A 26195-nucleotide genomic window follows, 5' to 3' on the forward strand; every position below is an offset into this window, starting at 1 on the left:
TATGGGAAAGCATGCTTTGGTTTAAGAACAGACTTCCAGAACGGATTAAGTTCGTAAACCAAGGTACCACTGTTTTGAAAACTCCCCGATGTAGGCTGCAACATACATACGGCTCCTCACTTTTATTACTGCAACTTGTATTCCCTCCCCCTTTCTAATCCAAACTTTTCCTTTGATTTCCATGTAGAATGTAAAGGTATTATATAATCACGAGTGGCAGTTAATTTTGTTTTGAACAGGATTGGCTGTGATTCAGTATTTCCAAAGGCATCCAATATAAAATAGAATTTTGAACAATGCAGAGTTAAATTCGGGACTGGCAGTCAGACTGGGGCAGAGTGACATTTTGTCAAGCCTTCACGGTTCACATTTTGTCATGTCTTTGTGGTTCACATTTCTGTGACAAGAAAAATTAGGGGAGAAATGGATGTGGTTTTATTGACACCTCTGCCAGAATTTGATTCTACTGTTTGTGCCTGTTAGTTTTCCACCCAGTGCACACACATAAATTTCTCTTGTCATTAATGGATGAAGCAACTATACAATCAGGCGAGAGCTATACAACCCTGGCACATTCGCATCTAGCACCTTATCAATAAAACAAGACAGTCTCATCACCTTTCCCTTATGTCAGCGTATTTGATCTTTCCCTTCTTCTAAATCTCCATTCTTCAACATCAAACAAACTCTTGTTTTCAGCTTTGTAAACTGAAAACACTGCAGCCTGGGCCAAAAATGATCACCAGTGATGAGACAGGCTAGATGCTACTATGGGGTGTGTGTTAAAGTTTTCCTCCATACAATCACAATTTAGAAGTGGCTGCTTACCCAGAATTGGGTGAAAGGGTGCTGAAACAAAAGTCTCTGGTCTTCCTTGAGATTGCTTACCTTTCTTTCATTCCCTTCAACTTCTGGTTCATCCTTTGGAGGCTGAATCTGTTCAAATGTGTCTCTGTGATGGTGGCCCCTGGCCCTCAAAGTATGTTAAGCACTAGTTTCTCCTTGACCTGAATAGACAATGTTAATAGCAGCAGGGCAGAGCAAGGTTTATGAGTGAACATAGAAATAATATTGGTGCAGAAAGACCATATTAACTATCTAGAGCAGCCAAACAATGCTTATCTAACCCCTGAGCAGAATGAATATCCGCTGTGCATATCTAGGAGGCATAGTTCTCCTGTACCAATGGTAAAAAGGTAAAGGGACCCCTGACCATTAGGTCCAGTTGTGGCTGACTCTGGGGTTGCGGCGCTCATCTTGCTTTATTGGCCGAGGGAGCCAGCGTACAGCTTCCGGGTCATGTGGCCAGCATGACTAAGCCGCTTCTGGTGAACCAGAGCAGCGCACAGAAATGCCGTTTATCTTCCCGCTGGAGCGGTACCTATTTATCTACTTGCACTTTGACGTGCTTTCGAACTGCTAGGTTGGCAGGAGCAGGGACCGAGCAATGGGAGCTCACGCCCTCGCGGGGATTCGAACCGCCGACCTTCTGATCGGCAAGTTCTAGGCTCTGTGGTTTAACCCACAGCGCCACCCGCGTCCCCTGTACCAATGGACTGTACCAAATTTGTTGGCATAGACCATATTCTCCTTCTATCTCACAGGACTAGCAAAAGATTTAAAACAGTGGTGTACAGTGATTTCTGATGATTGTAACGTTTGCCTCTTAGCATTTCTCTCTCTCTCTAACAAATACTGCTCATATGGTGATGTTCCCAAGCCCAAGGTCTCTTTGTTTTCCTTCTGACTACAGGACAGTGATGTTGAAGCAATGGTCAGGTACATGGAGAACATCCTAAACACCAGCTGTTTAGGTAAGATGATGTGTCCTCAATTTAGGAACAGTTTGATAACAATACTGAACATTGAATTGATTTTTCTTTCTCTCCACGACACTCAGAAGACCCATAAAAACAAATGGTGCTTCTTCTGTCAACCTTTACAGACCACACAAAAGTGTCTTTCCTTTGAAAGAAAAGCTCATTTCCAATAACTTCAGCTCCAAAACTAGCATTGGAATCTTTTTGAGTCTGCAAGCTTAACAGAAAGAATACTGATCATAAGGAATATTTGATTTCAGACTAGTATTATTATGAATTTCTTTTATTTGTTTCATTATTATTTTTTTGCTTTTCTATATTTAGTATGTGGTGCACAACAACAAAGTTAAAAATGTGACATTAGAAACCATTAAAAAAAGAATAATTAGATTCATGGGTAGGAAAAACTTGATTAAAATAAAAAGTTACCATTTATCTTTCATCACATTAAGGTCATACTCAATTGATTCCAATGGATATTAGCATATGTTGCCTTGAAAGAAAAAAACGTTAAAGTCAATTCATTTGGAATTAATTTGGGATTGGATACGATCCATCACACTCTTTTAATATATCACATTTCCCCATAGACAAGTTTGTAACAAGTGTAGATTTAAATGTGCAGGACTTAACTCCTAAATTCCTGCCTATGTTGTTTAGCTCTGTGTTTAGTCACTGTATATTTTTACTTAATATATATATATTATTTTACCGTATACATATTACTTAATGTATTTACTTAATAAATTGACTGCAGTCCATGAAAACTTATGCCATAATAATTGTGTTAATTTTTTAACTCAAGATTAGCAAAACTCGTTGTTGCTTTTGCTGCCAGAAACTAGCATAGCTATCCCTCTGCATGCTTCAGTTCCTCTAGATATGCTGGCAATTGCTTATATTCCATTAGGGATTATTGCTGTGATGTTGATAGCTCCATTTTATCCTCATAGATAGGTTTATGGAGTATGAGCCAAGGCCAGATAAGGGCTCCTTTTATACTGAGTAGAACCTACTTCTACATGCAATGATGAAACAAAGCTATAGGAAACCTATGGCATCAGATGATCAGCAGTAGGTTTCAAAGGGGCATGTAAACAAACCAACATGCCTGTTGGTCCTGTTCCCAGTCTCCACTTGTATATCCAAAGCTGTGAACACAGCCTTCACTTATACAACTTGTATGCACAGAGGCTTTGTTCAGAACTTTGGTTGAATGTATAAAGGTTGGGGATGGAACCAACATGGACATTAATCCCACTCTTCCATGCCAATGCAGTCATATCCCTAGATAGGATGCCTAAATTAGCTACAAAAAGCTATTTCCTCACTGAAAGTACATGAGTAGGGTTGCCGTATTTCAAAAAGTAAAAACCAGGACCCCCCAAAAGCTGTCAAGCTTTTCCTTTTTTTTTTTTTTACAAAAAAACCACAATTTTTCAATTGACTTGCCTAAGATCCAGGAGAAATCGCCACCTTTCAGAAATTCTCCCTGGACCGTCATGAGGCCACCAACTTGCAGAAGCACATCAGGCCTGGGACTGATCAGTGCTTAGATGTGACTTCTGGGAAACAGAAACATGCCACATTTGGTTCTATGCTGAAAGAGAAATGGGATATACATGTAAGGGCAGAAGGAAATCATGAGTCTAGTTTAGCAGTCTTGGACCTTGAGTGGGCTTTTCTAGCTCCAACATGCTATCCACCCAGTGCTATTTTTCTAGAAAAAGAGGTGCTGGAACCATGAATGCCTGCCTTGTTCTCTTATAACAGCAATGGCACCCACCTGAGAGGTGCTGGAACTCAGTTCCAGATGAGAAAAAGCCCTAATACTTCCTCAGATGGTACTTAAGTTTTTTCTTGTTGTTTAGTTGTGTCCGACTCTTCGTGACACATGGACCAGAGCACGCCAGGCACTTCTGTCTTCCACTGCCTCCTACAGTTTGGTCAAACTCATGTTAGTAGCTTCGAAAACACTGTCCAACCATCTCGTCCTCTGTCATCCCCTTCTCCTTGTGCCCTCAATCTTTTCCAACATCAGGGTCTTTTCCATGGAGTATTCTCTTCTCATGAGGTGGCCAAAGTATTGGAGCCTCAGCTTCAGGATCTGTCCTTCCAGTGAGCACTCAGGGCTGATTTCCTTAAGGATGGATAGGTTTGATCTTCTTGCAGTCCATGGGACTCTCAAGAGTCTCCTCCAGCACCAGAATTCAAAAGCATCAATTCTTCGGTGATCAGCCTTCTTTACGGTCTAGCTCTCACTTCCATACATCACTACTGGGAATACCTTTAACTATACGGGCCTTTGTTGGCAAGGTGATGTCTCTGCTTTTTAAGATGCTGTCTAGGTTTGCCATCGCCTTTTTCCCAAGAAGCAGGTGTCTTTTAATTTCGTGACTACTGTCACCATCTGCAGTGATCATGGAGCCCAAGAAAGTAAAATCTCTCACTACCTCCATTTCTTCCCCTTCTATTTGCCAGGAGGCCATGATCTTACTTAAGTTTCTAAGCGAACTCAAATCCACTTCTGCCCAGGCTTAGAAGTGGAGTTAAACCGATCATGTTCTTTTCTGATCCAGCTGAAGTGTACACATTTGCATTGCACATTTGGAGGGTGGGGTTTTGTGTGTGCAATTGGGAGTTTTGTAAATGCAAAGGCTCCAGAGCTATCAGGAATAGGAAGTAGGCAAGTGGGAGATATTAAACAAGTAGATAAACAAACTAAGTAAATTGAGTGAGAAGCCACCTTGGAAATTAAGGAGTATATAAATCAATACTTTAATAATTAAGTATGCTGGTTTAATTTGCTTTTTATTTTTATGGAAATCCCAATTTCTTTTATTTTCATTTGGTTTTTTTTGGGGGGGGGGTTGGATAATGAAAAAGAAATGTGTCCATTTCCAATTTGCCACTAATTTGCATACAATCCCATGGGAGCTAAAGCATTCAGATACAAAATTTAAAAAGCTGCAAAAGGTGCTTGTAGCCATTTAACACCAACTGAGTATATTGCCCACTTCATTATATAACTTAATTAAATAAGAGATTACAGCCTTAGGCCTGCAATGTAGACACTGCATCATCAGGAGCCAAGAAAAGATGCGATACCAACAGAAGAAACTGGAGAGGTTTTTTGGTAGCCATGTGTTAAATATTTGTGCCAGTGTATCTCCCTGAACACTGGATCATAGTCTAGTTAGAACAGGGGTAGCTGTTGTCATGTCCAGGAGTGACCCAAGACATTTTGGCACCTGAAGCAAACCACAAAATGGCATCCCTCTCCCTGCCAGGGAAGAAGGGCTGGGTGAATATCTAAATCAGGAACAAGGCAGGGAGGGAAGAAAGATCTACATCAGGCACTGCTGCCCCTGTAGATCCTGCTGCCTGAGGCAGTTCCTTCACCTTGCCCTATGGATGGACCGGCCCTGGTGGTGTGATCCAGATGTTGTTGGCCAACAGTCTGGGATTATTGGAGTATACTCAACATCTGGAGCACATCACATTATTTAACCGTGGGCTGGAGTGTCAGACTAGGACAAGAGCAAGCCAGGTTCAAATTATTGCTTAGCCATGAAGCGCTCTGGGTGACTGGGCCAGTCACTCACAGCCTGATCTACCACACAGGGTTGTTAGGAGGAAAAGATGGAGGGGAGGGAAGAGCTCATTGGAGGATAGGCAGGATATAAATAAACAATAGCAATGTAGCATCCAGGGATATCTTGTTCTGAACAATGTGTTTGTGACATAGTGGGGAGTGCTAAGACCAATCAATGCTCCTTCCTGTAGATCTGTATCCTTTCTCTAAAATACTTTAAAGCATTTTCATTATGATCTTTCTACATAGTTAAAAAGCCTATCTTGCTTTAGATGTCATATTATTGGGTCAGACAGCATCACTCTCTCAAAATACCATTTCCAGAACTTCTGGACTTTTGCACATAAAAGTTAAAGCATTCTACTTGCCAGTGAGAATCTCAGCCTCCAATTAAAGCACAAACATAGTCCTTTTTTGGCTACAAATTTTTGATATGCCAGCAACCTTTACACATGGTGAGCCATCACACGTATTAAATATGTAGTTATTTTCTGACACAACAGTTTGTGACATTGGACTGGTGCTTAAGTTTACCATGCCACGTGCTAAACTTTGATTTTCTAGTGTTAAACCCCCATCCTCGCCCTCCCGCACTTCATTTATGATTTATCTGTGTATTAGCTGATAAGAACAGCCTTCAAACAAAAGGAACATTGCATTTGGTGTGTGGGAGGCTTAAATAGTGTGCTTGCGCTGTTTTGTGTCATGTGCGTAAAGCAGTTGGTGGAATTTAAAAAGATCAATGTTCAGTTCATTAACATTAATGAATGCTAATATTCATTAAACATTTATGGATTGCAAGTTGCAAAACGATGCAATGTAGCTATAATGAATGGCCCAATGTGACTGTTTTTGTATCTTCTACAGTGCTCAAGTTATGTAACAATGGGATGTAATGCTTTGTGTAGAAGCTTATCTCGTCCCCACTAATATTACTATACAAACGTTTTCAAAAGTGATCTTGCAAGCAGAGCACAGAGGCGATGCACAATGAAGGTGATCCATTTTATAGTCACATAATGTCTCCACGAGAGTATAAATTTACATGAATTGGAAAGAGTTTTGCAGTATTAAGCAAGAACTATTTTTGGCCTTCATTTTGCTGATGAAACATCTCGAGCTGATCAAAAACGTTTTGTTGTCCCCAGCATTCTTTGAGAACAAATCTGTGCTACCCAAAGTGTATTTCTGAAGAAATGTTGCTGTTGAATCAGCTTTTGAATCTATGCGGGAAAGAGCTCACAGATTTAGCTGCCAGCAGTTACTATAAAAGCAGTATTAACACACCAGCAATACAGCAGCCACATGTGGTTAGAAAGTTATGATGCTTGGGACGATGTCCGGGGCTAGGTTCAGTGTCTAGGGGATATTCTTCTTTTACTGAGTTCTGGCTCATGCCTCCACCCAGGAAACCTGGGACTCCAGTTTGGATGTCTAAACAGCAGTCATTCAACAACACACACTCCTAGGATGTATGTTCCAGCAAAAAGGCTGCAACAGCAACTGGGGTGCATTGCAATAAGGAATTCCAACCAGCAGAAAACAGCAGTGAAGCTCCTCCAAACTCCAAGCCAATAGGAAGCACTAAGCCAAGTCCAAGATACTTGGGTAGCCCTATGCTTCCTCTCCTAGATATGTTTTCATCAAATAGTGATTCAGAAAGTAAAGGTAAAGGGACCCCTGACCATTAGGTCCAGTCGTGGCCGACTCTGGGGTTGCGGCGCTCATCTCGCTTTATTGGCCGAGGGAGCTGGCGTACAGCTTCCGGGTCATTTGGCCAGCATGACTAAGCCGCTTCTGGCGAATCAGAGCAGCGCACGGAAATGCCGTTTACCTTCCCGCCAGAGCAGTACCTATTTATCTACTTGCACTTTGACGTGCTTTCGAACTGCTAGGTTGGCAGGAGCAGGAACCGAGCAACAGGAGCTCACCCCATTGCGGGGATTCGAACAGCGACCTTCTGATCGGCAAGTCCTAGGCTCTGTGGTTTAACCCACAGTGCCACCCGCGAAGTAAAGCCTAGCAATCCCATGTTTTGAGCATTCAGTGGGAGAGTGTTAAAGGTAAAGGGACCCCTGACCATTAGGTCCAGCCACGGACGACTCTGGGGTCCGCTTCTGGCGAAACCAGAACAGCACACGGAAACGCCATTTACCTTCCCGCCAGACCTATTTATCTACTTGCACTTTGATGTGCTTTCAAACTGCTAGGTGGGCAGGAGCAGGGACCAAGCAATGGCAGCTCACCCCATCGCGGGGATTTGAAGTTCAAACTTCCCTCCCCTTCATCAACAGTCTCTCCCTGTTGTCCAGAGGTCACTTCTACTTAAGGGCAAACCAGCATCCAGCAGCACTCTTGCCAAGGCTATAGCTAACTGTCAAGATGGCAAAAGTGGCCCAGGCAGCCTTCTGTTTGTTAATATATTCCAACAGTTACAGCAAAACATGTGCAACTCTATCCAACATGCAAAAGGATGTGGCATGCAAGGCTTGGGTGTTATGTTTTCTCTGCACTTTCTGCTTCCACTATGTGGTGGAGTGTATTCTTTTCTCTACAGCTTGACAAAGCATTCCTGCCTAGAGGGGAGATGGGACTAGAATATGCTTTATAAAATAATGCTACAATATGACAAAAAGGGGGGGCAGGGGTTAAGGAAGAGCTGCAGAAACTAATCAGGGTCTATGAACAGAGCGCAACCCAAATCCCCACGGTGCTTGTAGAAATCCGTTCCAAGACTTCACACCAACTCATCTCTGTAAAGCTTCATAACAATGAATGAGCTGGTTTCTAACTTTATAAACTGAGCTAAATTATTTGTGCAAGATACATAGGTTACTGGAGAGTGCAATAATGTTGCAATCAGGAACAGGTTTTCTTGATCCAATAGCCAGCATGAAGGCAAAAACCTAATTTTTTTAAAAAAGGGTTATTTAGTCCAACTTTCCAGAAAAGCTGAGAAGGATGCCTTTAATAACATCTCACGTTAAAGGAATCTGAAGTATTATAGGGGTAAAAATACTTGGGGCATTGCTAGAATAAGTGTGCAGACTACGCAGATCACAGCGACACATCCTGCAAATATATATTCTTTATATTTTGCCATTAAGTTAAGACATCATGTCCATGGTGGACTAAAACAACAACAACATGTAGCTTAAGGTTGGTTTTGATCCGTATTTGGACTCTTAAGCATATACACGTATGTCTTTAAAGGTAGTCTGTGATGGGAAGATGAAGTTTAACCTTTTAACTGGTCAAAGGTATTTGTTTACTTGTAGCATAGCTGCTTTTCCCACACTCCTCATGCACCAGTGGAATCTACCAATCTTTGTAGTTTCTAGAAAAATCCTCTGACTGCTACTTCTCCAGCTGTGCTTTCAATATTTGATGAAATTTGGAAAACTGAAAAAATAATAATAAAAACCCAAATTTGCTTCTTTGTGCAGTTTCTCCTAAGAGTCCCCCCCCCAAAAAAACATATTTTACAAGACATGGTGTAGATCTGGCATGTGCTATCATACTGAAACCGTCGCTGTCCCTGCTGAGCCAAGTTGCCTTAATGTGTTATTTAATAAGCTAATTCGTCTTTAATCAAGGCAGCACTTCACTGTGACAAAGGTGAATTGCTAGCCTTTTCTTGATTGTCCTTGAATAGTGCTATAGATCTGTAGTGATGCTGAGGGGAGCAAGGTGAATGAGGTTGTCCATCTCTGCATTGATCTGTAGGCACTGGGACTGTCACCAGAGCGACTCCGCGGGGACCTGAACGATCCGGAGTGCTGAGCGGCACCACGGCTGCAACCAACCTGAGGAGCATGAGGGAGTAAGTTGCCTTTTTAGAGATGCTAGTTTTTGCATGCATATAACAAAAAAGCAACTTTGATTCCAGAATATTCAGATTACAACCACATCTTTTCCAGCAGCAGTTTCGTATTATTTCAGGATGTTTTCTCTCTTATTGTCTGTCATTTCTTTTGAAGTGAGACATCATCTTGTCGGTCTCTGCCTGTCTCTAAACTGGTAATTTTATCCTTTTGTGTTATTATCTCGGTGCAAATCTGATCAATCAGCTTTACATAGCCATGTCCAAAACACTGCTTTTAAGGTTATCTGCTCTCTCTACATGCAATCCTCCTTCTTTTGTATATAATTTTTATTTAATTTTCTGTTTTGCAATTTAAAACACTCATTTTACATCCTTAAAATATCAATGACTTCCCTTCTTCTCTTTCCATGGTTCATTTAAATATTACAAATCCCTGCATATTTTACAAACCTATACCATTCAGTATTCCATTATTGCATCCATCAAAACTTATTTACACTGTTGAATTTATCTTAACGCTGCCAGTGGTTTCAGCTGTACACAATTATTTCCCATATATTCAATAAACGATTTCCATTCTTCTCTAAATATATGTTCTTCTTATTCTCTTATTCTATGTTATGTCTGCAAGTTGTGCATACTCTGTCAACTTAAGCTGTCATTCTTCTTTGGTTGGGACCTTGCTCGTTTTCCATTTTTCGGCTAACAAAACTTGGCCCACAGTAGTAGCATACATAAATAACCTTTTTTGACACATGGGAATTTCAGTCTGAATTATCCCCAACAGAAAGGACTCTGGGTTTTGGGGGGGAAAGTACTTTTAAACATTATTTTTCAATTCATTATGGATCGTTTCCCAATACTCTTTTCCCCCTTTACAAGTCCACCACATATGAAAAAACGTTCCCCCCACCTCTTTGCATCTCCAGCACTTACCCGATTCAGTCTTCTATATCTTAGCAAGGCTACTTGGAGTTAAATACCAGCTGCGTGCAATCCTATACACATCTATTCAGAAGTATGCTCCATTGAGTTCAATTAACTTTTCCCCAAAGTAAGTGGGAATAGGACCAGGGCTCCCCCCCCCCCGCCAGAACTCACCAAACCTTTCAGGTGGGCACCATTGCTATTAAAAGAGAACAAAGTGAGTTTTCTAGAAAAGCGTTTTCTCTGTTTCTAGAAAAGGGCACTGAATAGGATTGCAGCTAAGCAGAGCAATCCTCTTGGGGAGAAGCAGAGTGATGGATCTCTTGCAGAAGTGGAGTGCTATGGAGTCGATCCCAAGCTACCAGTGTCCCACCCCAAGCTTCCTGCTTGCTACTGCTGGTGAGAGTAGTTTTTGCCCACAGCTGTGGCATCTGCCACGGCAGAACCTCCCCACCAATGGGACTGCTCTCGGCCAGGCACCTACACAGATCCTAATCCCTCTCCCCCGGCCGTCAACATCATCGGGAGAGCAGAATTGTGTTCAACATCTCTCTCTCTCTCTAAATCTGTGAGCCACGTTTAAAAGCCTTTCAGAACCATTGGCATAAGGCTGCTCCACTTCCCTGTGGGACGGTTTTGCGGGCAGGCCACACGCTCTCCCCATGCACAGCAGGGGCATGGCAGTGCCCCTGCGTCATAGGGGAGTCCCAGCTGCATCACGCCCCCCCAGCTGGCCAATCCAGTTGTCCGAGGGCGTGGCTTACTGTACCTAAGCAGCCGCACCACCAGGGAATTTCCCTCTTGGTTCCTGCTTCCCCTACTGGTGGTTGACCCTTACTGGACTACCTGCATGGCGGGCAGGAGTCAGATATAGTTGGTTCAATTCCAATGCCTAAGCCAATACCACTCACATTCTGTAACCAATAAAGTTGTGGCCTTAATTAGCACATTAACCTAAAATACTAGTGTCCATGTGTTTTATTATTCAACAAATGGGGGAGGGCTCGGGGCCTTGACCATAGCTGTCAACCTTCCTTTTTTTTGGTGGGAAGTTCCCTTATTCCAGCACCATTTCCCGCTGCTTCCCACTGCTATCCCGGATTGTTAGATATCCCATAGACTGTCCCTGAGACAGGTGAGGCTGCTGATCCCTTATTTTCAAATCTGAAAGTTGACACGCAGTAGCCATTGGGAGGCAACATGAGCTGAGTCCACTAAACTGCTGTTGGCAGCCTCCTGGCTGATTAATGGGAACAGAACTTTATTCTTGGGACTTATCTGTAGCTTCGTGATTTGGGCCCTTGTGTGTGCCTGACTACAGAATAACAAAACATGCATAATCGGCTTAGGCATTTATGCCACTCTCTTTCAGTGATGGAATCAAAAGAAAAGGAGGAAAATGACTCTAAATACATGGCGTCTCGTGTTCTTTTTACAAAGAAATCTAAGAATACATGCAATAAGCTCAGAGTTTAATGGCAGTGAACTGTATAGTGCAGTTTAAATATTCAAGAACATGTAGATGGGTACAATGGAAAAGCTTTCATGGACCAAAATGTAAGTAAATTAAAATTTTGCAGCACAGCAGTGACTGCGTCTCGTTCAGCCCCCAGTGTCTTCCACTCAGCAGCGCACCAGGATCAGGCACAAGGCATCATCATTACCTGCTGAGTCTAAGTAAAATTGTCTTTCAGAAGCTGCAAAAGAAAGGCATTTTGTGATATTTTTGTTCTTCCACCATGAATGGCCTTGTTTCTTATTGCTTGAGATCCAGAAGGATTATGTATAGAAGACCCTTAGGCCAATGGCGTTGGCATCAAATGCCCATGTCTCTTAAAAATTCAGAAAGAAAGGTCATGTTGAAGTAATTGATTGAGCACGGCATGATCTTTAAGATTAGCTGACAGCTAGCTAAGAAAAAGTCTACCTTTCCGTAGCAAAGCGGTACATAGTCCATGTGAGTGCTTAGAATAATGTTGAGACTTTCTAAATAGCTTCAATGTGCTCCTGTTGAGCTCAAAGGTTGTTTTACTATTGATTTCAGTGAGAACCCCCCTAACCAGTTCTTGGGTATAAAATCTTTCCAATAACCACATTGAAATAAATCACTTTTATGTATGTTCTCTATCAGCAAATTTCATAGTGTAACTTATGTCTGTTTGCCCTCTTCGGACAGGCGGCTTTGTGGGCAGGCATGGTGTCTTCCTGCAAACTGGCCTATTGCCGGCCAGATCATAATCCTACCACAAAATTGGCCAACGGCAGCAGGAATCCAGGGGGCGTTACCTGGGCACGGTGCCAACTGACCAGTAGTGGCGCTTGAATGCCCAGAGGGGGGCTAGGGCCATACCACTCCTCCAACAGGGACCACTTGGGGGCTGCCCCAATTTGACGTAGGTCATAGGACATCTCCCCACCCTGCTGCTGCTGGCTTTACCCTTAGAAATCACTTACCTCAATGCCTACGGCCAAACCTTTCACATCTGTAACCAATAAAGTTGTGGCCTTGTTTGATTCCAAAACTCAATGCAGTGGTACCTCTGGTTGCGAACGGGATCCGTTCCAGAGGCCCATTCGCAACATGAAAAGAACACAACCCGAAAAGAGCGCAACTACATCAGGAAGAAGCGGGGTTGGGTGGAATAGAGATCTGCCATCAGGAACTGGGGGGGGGGGTCAAATCAACCTTGCTCCATGGCTGAAGTGGGAATCACAGCAGAACAATCCACAGTTTATTTCAACACAGTAATTCATGTTTGCTCTGATGGCACAGAGAAACGGTCATCATTGCTGTCTATCAAACATATAAGCGTCTTTTCAACCTCAGGCTATTATTCTGGCATTCTGCATTATTATTCCACTGTAATATGTAATTGATTTGACAGCAAATCTTTTTATCCTTGGTAGAAAATCATACTTCTAAACATATATTTTCCAGGAATGGGGTTTGGAGTGTGTGTGTGTGTGTGTGTGTGTGTGTAAGCTTCAGAAGAGGGAGCAGTCGTCTTTGCCTTCCCCTTGTTCTGTTCTTAAAAATTAGCTAGGCATTTATGTTGACGGTGTCAGAAAAGAGCAAATGGCTTATACACACTATATACCAGGGGTGCCTCACCTTCGGGGGGCTGTGGGGCACACAATCCACGATCAGCCCGTGGAGGGGTGGTATTATTGTTATTATTAATAATAAAGTTTACATACCACCCTTCCTCGGAGGATCAACAGCACTGGCAGCTTCTCATAGCTCTTGCCTGCTCTGAGAGGACCAAAGTTGTGCCATGAGGCTGGAAGTGCTATAATCTTTGTCCACGTTGCCTCTGGTTCACAACATAGTGTTGTTGCAGGGTAATGTTATCAATGCCCACAAATATTTTGGGAGAAGTAGCATGGCAGTGGCTCCAGCCACGTGACACAATTTCCCTCTCAGAACCTGGCCCCAATTTTTATAAATTAAATTACAGTACAACCTCTACTTACGATCATAATATGTCCCGGAGGCCCATCTGCTGGGCAAAACCGGACGCTAGTAGAGGCGCCATTGTGCGTGTGCACATTCGGTGGCAGCGCCTGCGTAGATGGCGGCAGCCGCTTGTGCGCATGCGCAAATGGCAGAAGCCGCTTCCGCAAATTGCAGCAAACCTAGTGTTAACTTCCGGGTTTGCCGTGGCCGCAACTTGGAATGTCTGCGAGAAGAGGCAGGTGTAAGTCGAGGTTCCACTGTAATAGGGCTTATGTAAGCATGGTGGGGGACGTGGGTGGCACTGTGGGTTAAACCACAGAGCCTAGGACTTGCTGATCAGAAGGTCGGCGGTTCGAATCCCCGCGACGGGGTGAGCTCTCGTTGCTCGGTCCCTACTCCTGCCCACCTAGCAGTTCAAGAGCACGTCAAAGTGCAACTAGATAAATAGGTACCGCTCCGGCGGGAAGGTAAACGGCGTTTCCGTGCGCTTTTCTGGTTTGCCAGAAGCGGCTTAGTCATGGTGGCCACATGACCCAGAAGCTGTATGCCGGCTCCCTCCGCCAATAAAGTGAGATGAGCGCCGCAAACCCAGAGTTGGCCACGACTGGACCTAATGGTCAGGGGTCCCTTTACCCTTTACCTTTAAGCATAGTGGAGCCCGCTAGGGTTCTTGGGCCTTCTTGCCTGAGGGTGCCAAGTACTGGTACTAGATTTGGTCACTGAAGTGTTATCTTTTTGCCTTCTGTACACTGAATTGAGGTGTGGGTCTTGCTCTCTTCGGCTAAAACCCTCTATCCTATTAGGACATTAATCCTAATTAATGAAGCATGCATATACAGTAGTAGCTCGGTTTACGAAATTAATCCGTTCCTGAAGTCCGTTCTTAAACCAAATCCATTCTTAAACAGAGGCACGCTTTCCCTAATGAGGCCTCCCACCGCCAGTGCCCTTTCACCGTTCAGTTTCCGTTTGTAGACTGAGGTAAAGTTCACAAACTGGAACACTACTTCTGATTTTGTGGAGTTCGTAAACTGAATCATTTGTAAGCAGGACTGTTCTTAAACCGAGGTACCACTGTATTAGATTTTTAAAGAGGAGATTCTGTTTTCAGAAGACAAATGCCATTTCCACTTTGTGGTGAACTACAGTCTTCCTCTCTTTTGATAAGCGTCTAAAGGATGATTTATGAAGCATGGCTGTGCTATCTACTTACTCCATGAAAATTGTTCAGTGCCTTTTTATATAATCCAGAGGCTGTAAATATATATGCATGTAGAAGCTGGTGTTGTGATAAAAGTATCTTACTGAATCAGATGTCAATATTTTCTCCATATATGTTGTGTGTGTGTTGCGATGCATGCATTAGTATTACACACAAACACACACACCATTTTGTTCAAGTGCTATAGAAAGTTGCCAGATAACAATATCTGTCCAATTATAGTAAATCATAGAATCATAGAATCATAGAGTTGGAAGAGACCACAAGGGCCATCGAGTCCAACCCCCTGCCAAGCAGGAAACGCCATCAGAGCACTCCTGACATATGGTTGTCAAGCCTCTGCTTAAAGACCTCCAAAGAAGGAGACTCCACCACACTCCTTGGCAGCAAATTCCACTGTCGAACAGCTCTCACTGTCAGGAAGTTCCTCCTAATGTTTAGGTGGAATCTTTTTTCTTGAAATTTGGAACCATTGCTCCGTGTCCGCTTCTCTGGAGCAGCAGAAAACAACCTTTCTCCCTCCTCTATGTGACATCCTTTTATATATTTGAACATGGCTATCATATCACCCCTTAACCTCCTCTTCTCCAGGCTAAACATGCCCAGCTCCTTTAGCCGTTCCTCATAAGGCATCGTTTCCAGGCCTTTGACCATTTTGGTTGCCCTCCTCTGGACACGTTCCAGTTTGTCAGTGTCCTTCTTGAACTGTGGTGCCCAGAACTGGACACAGTACTCCAGGTGAGGTCTGACCAGAGCAGAATACAGTGGCACTACAGTGGCACAGGTGAGGTCTGACCAGAGCAGAATACAGTGGCCCTTGATCTAGATGCTATACTCCTATTGATGCAGCCCAGAATTGCATTGGCTTTTTTAGCTGCCGTGTCACACTGTTGGCTCATGTCAAGTTTGCGGTCAACCAAGACTCCTAGATCCTTTTCACATGTACTGCTCTCAAGCCAGGTGTCACCCATCTTGTATTTGTGCCTCTCATTTTTTTTGTCCAAGTGCAATACTTTACATTTCTCCCTGTTAAAATTCATCTTGTTTGTTTTGGCCCAGTTCTCTAATCTGTCAAGGTCGTTTTGAAGTGTGATCCTGTCCTCTGGGGTGTTAGCCACCCCTCCCAGTTTGGTGATGGACTTCTATACGTTATTTATAATCCAGCTCACTTGCTGGCGTTCGTTTTCTGTTTGACAGGTCAGCCATTCAGAAACTGGGAACAGAAACCTTTGAAAAAGTTTACGAATTCCTGCAACGAGCAAGAAAGCAGAATGCAAGTGAAAACGAAATCAGAGAATACCTAGAAAAAATGGTGTCTCGGGCAAGTGACTGCTTTGAAGTAGATCAGCTCCTCTATTTTGAAGACCAGCTGAAGGCTTCTGAAGATACCTCCGTGTGACATTGAAGAATGGTTTTACTTGAATCATCAGAAATTAATAAACGGGGCACTGTTCAGATGGAAGCAGGCATCATGCCATAGGGTGAGGGCAATGAGTAGCATGGAGACACTGACAGGAATTAATGTATGCCATTTTGCTATCTTCTTATTTGAGGCAAATAGTACTCTTACCATCTCCAGGCGAAATCAGGAGATCTTTGATTGATTCCTACAGCAGTATTGACACTTAGAGCTCAATAATCATTGCCTTGAAAAATGCTGGATTATGGTTGCTGATCTTATGCGTGCATATTTGAGTACTCCACTGGGAGAAGCTGGGGTGTTCAAAACCTGCATTTCAGCCATGTTTCAAAATGATATGCAAGGAAATGCATGAGATGTGAGGTGCAGGGATAATATGGGATGAAGGGAAAAGAAAACACTTCACTTTGATTTACTTCTACGGTGCAAAGAAGGAACTTTGTAAGAATTTTTTAAAATCAATGTCGGGGCTGAATCAGATGGTCTCCAGCAAACATTTTCAGTCTGACAAAGGTGGGAAAGGTTTCTAAAATCCCCCAAGAAGTTTGCCTCTTTTTGCACCAGTTTTCTGCTGTTTGCTTCTTCAATCAGCTGCAGCATTTTTGTCTGTTTCAAAATTAAATCCTCTTTCTTACACTCAGTTGGTACTGCAAAGGGAATATAATGAAGTATGGCTGACGCAGCCTGATGCCAGCTTCTTCTGCCTACATACCAGATGTTGGGAAGAGGGATGGTTAAGGTTGCCTGAATGTGTGCCAGGGCTGCATTGCCACCTTCTCCCCGCAACACCTCCATGACAAAACAAACCCTACAAAAGATCTAAAGAAAAAGGGGCGGGGTTAAAATATTTGCAGAACACGCATTGCAGGTGCGCTTTTGCCCTAGTAAATGAATCGCTTTGTAAAATATTAACCTGTAAATATCATGCTTTTTTTCTGTTCATACCAGTGATCTGTGACCATGCTTTATCTAAAACTCCTAACACCAGTCTTCCTCTTCCCATTTTGCAAATGGCACCCTTGCGAATTAAATAAATAAAAATAAAATGCCACGTTGTTTCTGTTTATGCTGCAGCTGTTTCCATCTGGTCTCTTGAGATTCCCCACTTTATTTGCAAGCACAGAAATCAGGAGAACCATTTCACCCAATTCCTCTGGGCAAGAAGAAATTTTCTAATAGTTTATCTGGGGCTCAGCATTAACAGTTATAGTAGCACAGCTCCCATACCCCCCCCCCAAATGGTGTGTGTGTGTGTGTGTGTCAGCAGCAGCAAAGGTCAAAGGTCAGCAGCAGCAACAACCGCAGTGGCAACCCGCCCACCACACTGCCTTCTTGACGGTGCCCCCACACCTAGTGCTTTCCCTGAGCATTAGAAGGAAATGATTGCTGCCACCCAAAAAAATGTGAATAACGAAGGAAACCCTGCAAAGTGATAGGATTTTGGCTCAGCTCCACTTTATGCAAATTTTGCAACTTTTCACTTTGCTTCACGGTCAGCACCCTCTTAAGGTTTCCTGTGCTTTGGGGGCCAAGTGATACAGCCTCATCTGCTGAGTCGGCGGTTACCAGCTCATTGTAGGTTCTGAGCATTGCAAAGACCGTATTAGATGATGGTTTTATATCACACTATTAAGAGTCCTCAACCCCTGGGGCTTTGGCAATATAAAACTGCAAAGAACAACCGTTGGGTGAACAAGACTCCCTGGAGCAATTGGCCCTCAAAAATCCATTAACTGTAACCTTTACATGTTGTGGCTACCCACTCTGCTTCAGGTAAACTCTCTCAAGAGTTTTTGATGTATTTATTTATGAAAGAGACCTAGCAAGCAAGATCCAAGCAACTTTGGCAAATTTTATTCCATAGGTATGTTTCCAAGATACCCAAAGCTCGCAGCACCTGATCCCTTCACAATCTATTGCTCTGATTTACAACCCACATACACTGCTGCAGTCAAGCAAGCTGTGTTCTGGACATGCCAATTCCCCAGTTGCTTCAACAGCAGATCATCTCCATGGGCAGTATAGTGTTCAATTCACTGAAATTGCAAATGCTTGCATCCATTACAGTGGTACCTTGGTTCTCAAACTTAATCCGTTCTGGAAGTCCGTTCCAAAACCAAGGTGTGCTTTCCATAGAAAGTAATGCAAAATGGATTAATCCGTTCCAGACTTTTAAAAACAACTCCTAAAACAGCAATTTAACGTGAATTTTACTATCTAACGAGACCGCTGATCCATAAAATGAAAGCAATAAACAATGTATCAAGCAATCAGTAGCTGAACTGGGTTCCACACAGGCACAAAAACAAAAAAGAGCTGCTAAAACAAAAACGCAAAATAAATGGCAAAAACAGACAGACCTCAGTGTAACTGAGTGTAACTTAGTGTAACTAAATGGAAGTGTGGCACTCAAATCGGAAGCATAATATTCAAAACGGAAGTGTGGCACTCAAAACAGAAGAGTAACTCTCAAAACAGAAGCGTAACACTCAAATCAGAAACATAACACTCAAAGCGGAGCATGTTTGACTTCCGAAAAAGTTTGCAAAACTGCCACACTTCTGGGTTTGCAGAGTTTGGGTTCCAAGTTATTTGAGTACCAAGGCATTTTGAGAACCAAGGTACCACTGTACTGTGTGTACCACTGTACAATGTGATTGGCTCACATTGGCCACATGGGAGGTATCTAGTGAAGGAAAGACCCCATTTTATGTGAAGCAAGACGGCTGCGTTTTAGAATCCACTGTGAACACTGCTAAATTGAATAGAGTGTCGGACTGCTGCTTCTCTGGTTGAAAGAGAGCAAAGCTGCAGGAGAAGGCAAAAGTGAAAATCTCTTATAGGAGCTGCAAGGGGTTTGCCTGACCTGCCAATGAGCACATTAGCACCCACTTATTTGCAAGAGTTGGGACACTTGGCTATGGAGCAATGGGGCCGTGTAATTCAGGGCAACAGATTGTGAGGAATCGTGTGCAGTAAGTGAAATAGAAATCCTCAAAGGTTTGCCTGTCATGGGGCTCTTCCAGACAAGTTCTTCACTGAGCATTCATCCTGATATGCTTATCTGAAGATTGTACTATATCCAGGTCCTTATTAAGCATTCATTTTAGTCTGTTTGTGGGGAGGTGATACAGCAATGAGCATTCATTGCTTGTGCAGTGTTTATGCATCTTCCCACTAATCATTCGGTTATCCCACACTTTCAAGTATATTTCCCCATTACTTTCCCCAATTGCAAAAAAAAAAAAAAAGTCAGCTACTATCATAATTGCAAGAATGCTACCCAACTGCAGTGCCAGTGCCTGCATTTTCAACTGGAACGCATGCCAAATTGCATTTGTGGGAATAAAACCAAGGACAACACTAACACTGTCTAATGTTCTGCAAAACCAATTTTCAGCTGATATTAAACCTTCACTTGTGACCGGATCTGAGTGCATTTCCCTTCACTTTCCTCTCACCTCTTAGCCTTCTACAGATTTAATGCTGCCTTTCTCCTGCTCTTTTCTGAGAGTTTATTTTGTTACAGTTTTTTTTTTTTTTAAGTGTGTGTTAAAACAATTGGCAAAATAAATAGGAATCCAGGTTGTGGAGTGAAGTATTTAGTCCACCTCCTTCACTGATGCTCATCATGTCAGAGCAGCCTGACTCTGCCCGTTGAGAATACTGTAGCCTTCCCTGCCCACAGGCAGAGAATGCTGGAGGGAGATGCAATTGTACCCACAAAGCAAGACAAACCCCAGGCTGCCTTTCATCTCCTGTCTTGAATCCAGAGTTCCCAAGAGCAGGGTGCTGCTCATTTCAGGCTCTCGCAGGAGGAAGTGGACGGAGGCATGTTTTGCTCATTCCTCTTGCTCCCTGCCGCGGGTGGCGCTGTGGGTTAAACCACAGAGCCTAGGACTTGCCGATCAGAAGGTCGGTGGTTCGAATCCCCACGACGGGGTGAGCTCCTGTTGCTCGGTCGCTGCTCCTGCCAACCTAGCAGTTTGAAAGCACGTCAAAGTGGGAAGGTAAATGTTGTTTCCATGTGCTGCTCTGGTTCACCAGAAGTGGCTTAGTCATGCTGGCCACATGACCCGGAAGCTGTACGCCGGCTCCCTTGGCCAATAAAGCGAGATCAGCGCCGCAACCCCAGAGTCGGTCATGACTGGACCTAATGGTCAGGGGTCCCTTTACCTTGCTCCCTGCAGCCGCTTGTGGCAGTGGCGCAGAGTGGGTTGCCAGTGCCCAGGGCGGTGTGTGCACACACCATGGGGGAGTGGACACAGAGGGCAAAGGGAGCCCACCGTGCCAGCCCATCCCTCACCCCCGATGCCATTGGAGCAACTAATCTGCAGTGGTCTGACAGGTTGCACGTGTCACTGCAAATTCCACTCCCTTGCCTACCTGCATTGGGGCACCTGGCTGTGCCCCCGGGGCAATGGCCTCCCTGCTCTCCCACACTTATGCCCCTGACTTCTGGCACGGCAGGCTGCAGAGGGAATATGAAAATACACCATAGTTCTTCTAGTACAGGGTTGTCTAAACTGTGGCCCTCCAGATGTTGGGCACCAACTCTCATCAGGTCCAGCTATTATGGACTGTAGTCACTGATGATGGAAGGTGTATTCCAGTAACATCCAGAGGACCAAAGATTTGCCCCCCGTACTGTAGGGGGAGACACTGCTGATTCTCGATCCCTTTTGCAAACTATTTTTTCTACACTGGACCCACCCCATAGCAAATCCCTGTTTATCTCTCCTTTTAATGGCTACTTTTTCCTGCTTTGCCTCTTCCCAAACTGATGGGGAAGTGAGCCACGGAGGATAGAGGACAGAAAAGTCAGACCTGCTTTCCTCATGTGTGAGATTCAGAGTCCTTCTGACTTTCTGTATGTATAGATGGTCTGCATTGCTTGTTGCTTACGCATTGTGAGCGTAATATGGACCTCAACTCAAAGGGAGACGAAGGTCAAGAAAGTTCTGCAGGGAGCCAAGGATAAGCCATGGAATTACTGATTTTATTTACTTTGTTTAAGAATTCATATCCTGCCCTTCAGATGAATTCCCAGCGTGGCTTACAGATACTGAATCAAAAGTACAATGTGAAAAAGCGTTTTAAAGCACTAGAGGCTAAAAACAGCCAGGTCCAAAATCTAAAATGAGCCTCACAAGAGATAAGGACCTCACAAGCATATTTTCCTGAGCCTTTTATTCTACACCAAAGGCTTGGGGAAATGAAGTGGTCTTTGTTTGCCAACAAGGGCTTCAAAATAGGTGCCAGGCGAATCTCCTGATGACTCCTGCTTTCCACAATTCAGGTGCCATTAGCAAAAAGGCCCTGCCTCCTGTGTTTTATGTGATTGAATTTCCTTTCTGATAGTATGTATTTAGTTATGAAAGTTTTGTAGGTTGAGGCTGGCCTTTAGGAGCAGGGTTTCTTAATTAAAACTGAAGGACACATTACTTTACATGGGAAAAGAGAGGTGTATTTCGACGGAACAATGGACAATGGGGCATCTTTGATAGTCCAATTAATACTGCCTCATGGCTAAAGATGAGTGGATTTGGCAATTTCAGTTTCTCTCAGTTTCTAATTTCACAATCTTAAGTTTAGTTCTCCACATTTGCGAATTTCCGCGGCAAAAAGGTCCTCATGAAAATTCAACAGCATTTTAGCTTGAATTTATTCTAGCATACATATTTTTGAATGCCTAACCTTTGCCAAGCAATTTCCTTTGATGTGGTGCATCTCCTTCTCTCATAATAAGAGAACCAGGGTTTAGCCAGTAAAACTGAATGGCGGGAGATTCAGAACAGACAAAAGGAAGTACACAGTCCATAGTTACACTATAGAATTTGCTACCACAGCCTATAATGATGGCCACAAGCTTGGGTGTCTTAATAGGGTGTTATTCATGGAAGCTAAGATTATCAGTGGTTGCTCTTCCTAACTTCTATATTACCTCCCGTGTATCTCCATGGGTGTAGTCAGGATTTATGAGGGGCAGGCTTTATGTTGGGTGTGCAGAACCTCAGTTAAATATTCAGTTAAATACATTTATTGATTTACTTTATTTGGGGGGCAGCTGCCCCTCTCTCCCCCTCTTGGCTACGCCCATGAGTATCTAAGACCAGTTGTTGAGGAATATGAGTGGAACAATGCTAATCTGCTTGTGTCCTGTTCGTTGGCTTCCTATGGGCATCCAGTTGGCCACCATGGAAGAAGGATGTTGGACTAGGTAGGCCTTTGGTCTAATCCATTTCCAAGCTTCAAGAAAATGAACCTCAGGGTAGACCCTCATGACATACATAGAATAGAGAGAATTAAGGTCCAGTAGAGATGTCTTTCTTGACCCAAATGCATAACCTTCTATTCAACAATAATCACCTAAGTATTGAGGGTATTTTTCTTGATAGATTCATTCACCAATTTTACCATTTAGCTGTAAGGTTTTTGGTACAAATGAGAAAGCGGTCGTTTGTGTGTGAACTAATGGAGATTTACGGAGCAACATTCCTGCCCATTTCCCACGCACCCAACTAAATACGAGAGAGATGTTAGAAACAGGGTGCCTGCACAGTCGTGTATTTCACTGGCCCTTTCCTCGCTCTTTTGCCCATAAACGGGTCGATATGGGATAGAGAACATGCAGAGATTGCTGCTATTCTACTAACATATTTATAGAAGGGAATGGAAGTTGAGAAATTGCTCAAATCCATCATTGGACCAGTTGCAGCTTTATGAGATGCAGAAAGGTAATATTTTTGAGCCTCTTCTCTTGGAATTGCGCCTTCTGAAAGCCACCTGTTCTAATCGGCAGTGACATTTGGCATGCTGGGAAATGGAGTATTTAAGGCTAGGAAAGGTCATCACCATATTTCTTTCGGTAAAAGGCACTCTGTTCAAATCCGGCTATAGGGGTGTTCACACAATATTCTTGCGCTTGTGCCCAAGCTGGGCATTGACTTTATTGCACTTTTGGCACCAGATGAAGACTTCTTTCCATTTAGCTAGACTTTTCCCTCACTTGAGAAGTGAAGCTACAGGGAAGCAGGCAGGGGGACTTCTCAATAGCGGCACCTGCCACATAAACACCCTTCCATCAGATGACAAGAAGATGAGTAACTATATAACCTTTAGAAGCCATCTGAAAGCTGCCCTGTATAGGAAAGCTGAAGAAGAAGAAGAAGAAGAAGAAGAAGAAGAAGAAGAAGAAGAAGAAGAAGAAGAAGAAGAAGAAGTAGTTGTTGTTATTATTTGTACCCCGCCCATCTGGCGGCTTCCATAGAAACCCAAAATACACTAAAATCACAGATTAAAAACTTCCCTGAACAGGGCTGCCTTAAGATGTCTTCTGAATGTCAGGTAGTTATTTATCACTTTGACATCTGATGGGAGGGCGTTCCACAGGGCGGGCGCCACTACCGAGAAGGCCCTCTGCCTGGTTCCCTGTAGCTTTGCTTCTCGTAATGAGGGAACCGCCAGAAGGCGCTCGGCGCTGGACCTCAGCGTCCGGGCAGAACGATGGGGGTGGAGACGCTCCTTCAGGTATAGAAGAAGAAGAGTAGTAGTAGTTTGGATTTGATATCCCGCTTTATCACTACCCTAAGGAGTCTCAAAGTGGCTAATATTCTCCTTTCCCTTCCTCCCCCACAACAAACACTCTGTGAGGTGAGTGGGGCTGAGAGACTTCAGAGAAGTGTGACTGGCCCAAGGTCACCCAGCAGCTGCATGTGGAGGAGCGGGGAAGCGAACCCGGTTCACCAGATTACGAGGTATAATGTTTTAATATATGTTGAAAGCTGCCCAGAGTGGCCAGGGCAACCCAGGTGGGGTGCAAACAAAGAAACAAACAAATTTTCAGGTGCCGTTGAAAAACAGCTTTAATGATGCTTGCGCTTGATTTTATGAGATTTTGGTATCCATTTCAGGTTTTAAATGTTTCTTATGGCTGTTTTTACTTTTTAAGTGTAGTTTTGTAATTACATAGCATGTCCACGGCTGCAGCCTGCACCAAAAATATCACGCACCCACTGTTGCCTGGGGCCACAAGGGCGCAAAAACGTGGTTACAAAGCATGGATCCACATGGATCCTCAGGATTTTTGCATTGGGTCACCCCAAATTCACCATCAGATCACATAGCATGTCCATAGCTACAGCCTGCACCAAAAAACCATGCATCCCCTGTTGCGTGGGGCCGCGATAGCACAAAAATGTGATTACAAAGCACAGATCCACATGGATTCTCAGGATTTTTGCTTTGAGCTGACCCAAATTTACCGTCAAATCACATGTCTGTGGCCACAGCATAAACCACAAAAATCATACATCCGCTGTTTCGTTCAGAATATTGTTTTCTTGTTTTCCTCCTCTAAAAACTAGGTGTGTCTTATGGTCAGGTGCGTCTTATGGAGCGAAAAATACGGTAACTGTTAGCCACCCTGGAAACCCTTTTGGCTTGACAAATAGGATAGTGGAACCTCAAGGCTACAGCCCTCACTGGCTCTCCTTTGCACCCAAAGTTGTTTTAGCCTGGCTGGAAAGTGCCCTTCAACTCTGGTAACACCTCTTGGCTGTCTGGGTGGATGTTACAGAGGGAGGCGTGAGTTTGTGCAGAAGCTAGCTGCTTGTGTCTTAGGCCCCATCTGCCACTGGCATGTATGTGGCCCTTGGAAGCTCACCCACGTAGAACTGCCCTGGTACATCTTATGTGGGGAGCCTGTATCAGTATCAATATCAACAAGAGAACGGGCTTTTTCCTGTGGTGGCTCCCCAATTGTGGAACGCTCTCCCCAGAGAGGCTCGCCTGGTGCCATCACTACATGTCTTTAGGCACCAGGCAAAAGCATCCCTATGGCAATTAAATAATCCATGGTCTGTAAGAGTGTGGGGGAGATGACTGTTATTATGATGATTCTTTTACTAGTAGGCTGTCTGTCATTTTTTTTATTATGTTATTATGTTTTTATCATTGATGTTCTGTAATGTGTTTTTACTGTTGTACACTGCCTTGGGATCTTCTGATAAAGGGCAGTATATAATTTGAATTAATCATCATCATCATCATCATCATCATCATCATCATCATCTCTTTCCCTTTGCTTCTGGGATGCAGAGGATACACCTTTTGAATCGCTTCTGTTCCTATTGATTGCATCTAATATTAGAGTAGACCCACTGAAATTAAAAGACAAGGGACTAACTTCGATCCATTCATTTCAACGAATCTGCTTTGAGTATACTTAGATATAACCTGTGTCTTTAACAGCAGCCTGGCATACATATATTTAATACCTGATGTTAAACGAAGGATGAGGAAACCTTTGCCTGCTACATTTCTGTGTGCCAGAAACTGTTGTTAAAAGCAGAGGCACAGGGACAATTTTAATTTTAATTTTAAAGAAGACTCTGACAGCCCTGGCAGTGAGACCAAGTATGACATCAAGGCTGAATACATTGCAGATTGAATTTCCCACTGGAGCCCATTTACTTCAGTTCTATGGGGATTTAATTCTTTCATAAAAAGCTCTTGGCTCTCCCTGCCTCACTGTCATGGTATTTATTGCTTCCATTCTTTTCTCCGAAGTTGAACTTTTAAAGTAAATCATCACCATCAGTGCTGCACTTAGACTTGTCTTAAGCCCCAGTCAGCAATAAACTGAATTAATTTTTGTTCTCTTGCTCCACACGGCACACAAATACTCCTCCATCCAAAAAGGAGAGGCACACACAAACAAGGTGTTTGAGACTCTCCCGTGGGAGGTTGTTGGTTATTGTCTCTTCTACCTAGAGGCAGCCTTTATTACCTGATATTGCTTTTTCCAACCTGTGTAGCAACTTATGTTGCTGCTGCTCTTTTTCTTTTTCTTTTAAAGAGCAGGTGAGAACTTTATTTGTGAACTTGTGGTGTAAGATCAATTGCCCACGCACTTCCTTCAGTAATC

General features: G+C 43.5%; 1 protein-coding gene and 1 long non-coding RNA gene across 6 annotated transcripts in view; one reads left to right on the forward strand and one right to left on the reverse strand.

Moving 5' to 3' along the window:
- The window catches only part of NEK11 (NIMA related kinase 11), a 91745-nt gene extending 74409 nt beyond the window's left edge, over positions 1–17336 (forward strand). For 4 of the 5 annotated variants that reach the window (XM_081882106.1, XM_081882103.1, XM_081882104.1 and 1 more), the window contains exons 14-16: positions 1754–1814; positions 9142–9238; positions 16045–17336. In XM_081882106.1, coding sequence (XP_081738232.1) covers positions 1754–1814; positions 9142–9238; positions 16045–16246 — 360 coding nt within the window. In that variant the 3' untranslated portion in view covers positions 16247–17336. The remainder of the gene's footprint in view (positions 1–1753; positions 1815–9141; positions 9239–16044) is intronic. The other variant, XM_081882107.1, reaches the window with a different exon arrangement.
- LOC309325824 lies at positions 836–7394 on the reverse strand. Its single transcript, XR_014150046.1, has 3 exons — positions 3607–7394; positions 2250–2313; positions 836–1007 (listed from the first exon to the last, which is right to left on the reverse strand). It is a non-coding gene; the product is annotated as an uncharacterized lncRNA (long non-coding RNA).
- Positions 17337–26195: the final 8859 nt, after the last annotated feature.

Source organism: Podarcis erhardii, assembly GCF_964252035.2.
Source record: "Podarcis erhardii genome assembly, chromosome: 12".
In the NCBI taxonomy this organism is placed as follows: Eukaryota; Metazoa; Chordata; class Lepidosauria; order Squamata; family Lacertidae; genus Podarcis; species Podarcis erhardii.